Genomic DNA, 3,591 nt, shown 5'->3' on the forward strand with positions numbered 1-3,591 from the left:
AAAGTCTTCGTAGACAAACTCAGTTCACCTCTGTGCAATTATCATGAAGAAAGGACGAGTACAGTAGGACTCGCACGGGGGTACAGTGTGGGAGCGGTTCAAGGAAAAACTGTCACCTCCACATTGAATGCGCCAACAAACGTCTTGGCCACATTAATGGGAAAAGACCCCTGAACAGTGTGGCTTCGGTTATTGCAATTAACAGAAAGTGGGGGAAGGCAGCTGATGGGACAAGCACTCGAGTAGTTACCTGTCTGATTAACAGATGAAAGGTCAAGATCAACTGAGAAGGGCTATATAATGTAAGAATTCATCCGCGCCAAAAAGGGGGGGTGGCATGAGGTATCGTCTCTTGGACCATGGTAACCTAGTATAAAAGGAATAATAAGAACATTAAGCTCCTCGGATGAGGTCCAATGACCGGAGCCACTCAAGCCGTGCCGGAGAGAGTTTTCGTAGACAAGCTTAGTTCACCTCTGTGCAATCATCATGAATACCATGACTAACTACTGTCTGATAACCAAGGCCTAGTCTTTTAGCCCATTCTCTACAAATTTATTATTTGGGCCTTTAACGTTCGAACTCAATACGCTAATTTGGGGATCGTTATAAATTGAGTCCTTACAATTCTTAATTATCTAGATACCTTTATAATATAATTTATAATATGATTTATGAAATGACCTACATTCTATTCAAGAGCCAAAAAAAATGAAAAAAAAAAACTCTTCAACAACATTAGTAGGACTTTCATGGAAACATAGCTCATGTGCATTTTTGTTTATCTGATATCCATTGTTTTTATATGCAAAAGAATACTTAAAAATACCAAGAGTCTTGTAACTTAATTGACATTTTTTAATATTTTCATGAGAGATGTCTAGGATCCAAATCCCCCCTCCTCCATTTTAACTAAAAAAAAAAAAAACCATAAACAACTTTCTTTTTAAACCCCACATAGCATGTTGTCAAATCCTTCAAAATTTCAAACTCAAAAGTCAAATGGATGGGATTACACACTACTTGTATTTCAAACTTTTTTCTTTTTGGTTAAAATTGACTAAATTGCTCTATCAATTACAATAAATCGTGTCTTTTAAGAAGATATCTTCTATATCAATTGCATGTAACAAATCTTACACAATGTGTGGATCTCACGAATTTATGGGACCCATATACTATAAAAGGTTAGTGTATGCATTAAATACAGTAAATCATTCGAGAATTATCCAGATACCTTTATAAAATAATTTAGGATAAGATTTATAAAATGACCTACATATTATCCAAGAGCCAAAAACGATTTTTTATTATTTTTTTAATCTTCAATAGCATTAATTTGGACTTTGGCAAAGAAGTAGAGCTCATTTTCATTTTTCTTAAAAGGAAGTCTAGGGACACAACTTTTGTGTCACTAGTTTGAGTTGATCAATTGTGAATTGTGAAAAATAAAATGTATTGGGTCAATGTGAAAGTAATTATCCACTATTCACAATTGAATATATCATCAAGTTGTGGCAAATAGTGTGATAGTAGAAGAACGTTTTCTTTATGTTGCATAATTCTTCTCCCCCATGTAACAGAGAAAATTTAAGAATACAATTTTTGTGCTACAACTTTTGTTACAATTTGGACATAGTTCACTACTCCATTGCAAATGATTGAGAAAAAATAGTAGATGCATGTGAAAATGATAGTTCACTATTCACAATCGATCACTTTAATAAATTACATTAAAAGCTGTTGGTCCTATCACAACTGCTCACAATAATACAACAACAAGATTAGCTCTCTTACAACAGGAAAAATGAGTTACATCAACTGTTGTTGATACTGAATAGTCGCTCTCATGAAATTGAAATGCAGTGCATGGAAGATAGAAGTACTAAGTTACTTCAATAGTGTATTGCATCAAAAAAAAATTCTACCATAAAGTAAAAAAAGGAGGAAAAAAATTTAATGCAAAGTTTAGTTTTTCAAAACAGAAATTACCCATTAAAATTTCTGTGGAACGATGCATATACAATGAGTAGAGGTGCTGATTTAAAGTTCAATGACCAGAAAAAGTAGCGGCAGATTTTGGTGTAAGATGAACATTTTTCTAATCATACACATTTCAACATATGGTTACAAACTACACTAAACATCCACAATTATCAAAGACACTTCTGCAAAGGAAATTAGAAACACAATTTCCCCAACTTCATACCCAATACAGAAAGAGACCTTAATCAGAATTTTACAAAATTCTGAACCAATGTTTGGGCTCACTCGTGACCCGACCGAATCATTGCCCAAATAACCCCCAAAAAAAACCCAAAAACTAACAATAATAAAAACTAAAAAAAAAAAACCTCCATCTATGCCCATCATTCAATCAATAATACAATTACACAATCCCATCTACTAAACCATAATCATAATTGATAATAATAAAACCGGTTCGGTTAATTAAATTGTTTTTAACCATCAAACCCGGTCTGGCTCCAAACCGCATCCCGCACCCGCCTCAAGTCCCGGCCCTTTAAGGTCCGGCCCACGCCTTCAAAAACCGAGGTGGCCGCCATTTTCTGGCTGCGCGCGTACTCACGCGCCAGGTACTCGTGCGGTGGGACCATCTCCGAGTCACCATCCTCGTCATCCTCGTCCAACTCGTGCAGCGACTCAACCGAGCCGACCGGGAGTATCTTGCTCCAGTCCGGCACGTTCACCGGCGCTGACGAGGCCACGTGCCTCCCACCGCCACGCGTGGCAGAAGAAACGCCGTCGTTTCCGCGGTATTGGTGCACGACCCTGGACGACGACGACGGAGCCATCGTCGTAGAGGCAGTATTATTATTCGCCATCATCATCGACGACGCGTCGTTCCCGTCGAAAGCCAAAGACAGCCCGCCCACGTGGCGGTCATCCCGTGGAAACCGGCGACGAAAGACCCCCTTGGCGCGTGGACTCCAGTCTCCCTGTTGGGAATTGGAACTATGGTCATCTCCGAAGTTGTTGCTGCTGTTGTTGTTGTTGTCAACCATGGACCAAACATCCTCTTCTCCGAACTCCGAACTGTCCGAGCCGTTTGAGCCTTGTCCGTTGCCGTACACACCACCACAGCTCCCAAGAAATCTCTCGCTACGGCTTGTCGTCAATTTCCGACCCTTGGCCATATCGCATGATGGTATCAAAGCCCAGAACCCGGATACGGATTCGGGTTTTTACCCGGATTCTGTAATGATAAAATTTTAAAAAACAAAAATAAAAAAGAATAAAAACTATATTATAACAAACAACATGGGCATAAATAAGCTCGGGGTTTGGAAGAATGAGGAGGTATATATAGCCAAATTTCAGTTGTTTTTTTTCACGAAGATGTGTGTGGTCCCCACTTTTTTTTTTTTTTTTTTTTTCTCATTTCATTTGAATTTGGGATTCATTTTGTCTACATTTCATCACCACGTAAATATACTTTGGATTTTATGGCGAGAATAGAAGACGCCAAGCCAAGTCAGTCAATTAACCAAAAATTTTAATGCTACTAATAATTTTCTAAATCCAAAAAAAAGAGAAAAAGAGCGGTAAGTAAGTTTTTTTACTTGTTGC

General features: G+C 38.2%; 1 protein-coding gene across 1 annotated transcript; it reads right to left on the bottom strand.

Annotated features, from left to right (window-relative positions):
• Nucleotides 1-2,077: 2,077 nt before the first annotated feature.
• Nucleotides 2,078-3,304, bottom strand: LOC126727104 (uncharacterized). The gene has a single exon (XM_050432600.1). It carries the CDS (start codon nucleotides 3,156-3,158, stop codon nucleotides 2,463-2,465), a length of 696 nt encoding a protein of 231 aa, XP_050288557.1. The 5' UTR covers nucleotides 3,159-3,304; the 3' UTR covers nucleotides 2,078-2,462.
• Nucleotides 3,305-3,591: the final 287 nt, after the last annotated feature.

Source organism: Quercus robur, chromosome 5 (assembly GCF_932294415.1).
Source record: "Quercus robur chromosome 5, dhQueRobu3.1, whole genome shotgun sequence".
In the NCBI taxonomy this organism is placed as follows: Eukaryota; Viridiplantae; Streptophyta; class Magnoliopsida; order Fagales; family Fagaceae; genus Quercus; species Quercus robur.

Bases quoted from the DNA above. Each gene is read 5' to 3' on its own strand.
- LOC126727104 (XM_050432600.1), bottom strand. From the start codon at position 3,158: ATGGCCAAGGGTCGGAAATTGACGACAAGCCGTAGCGAGAGATTTCTT.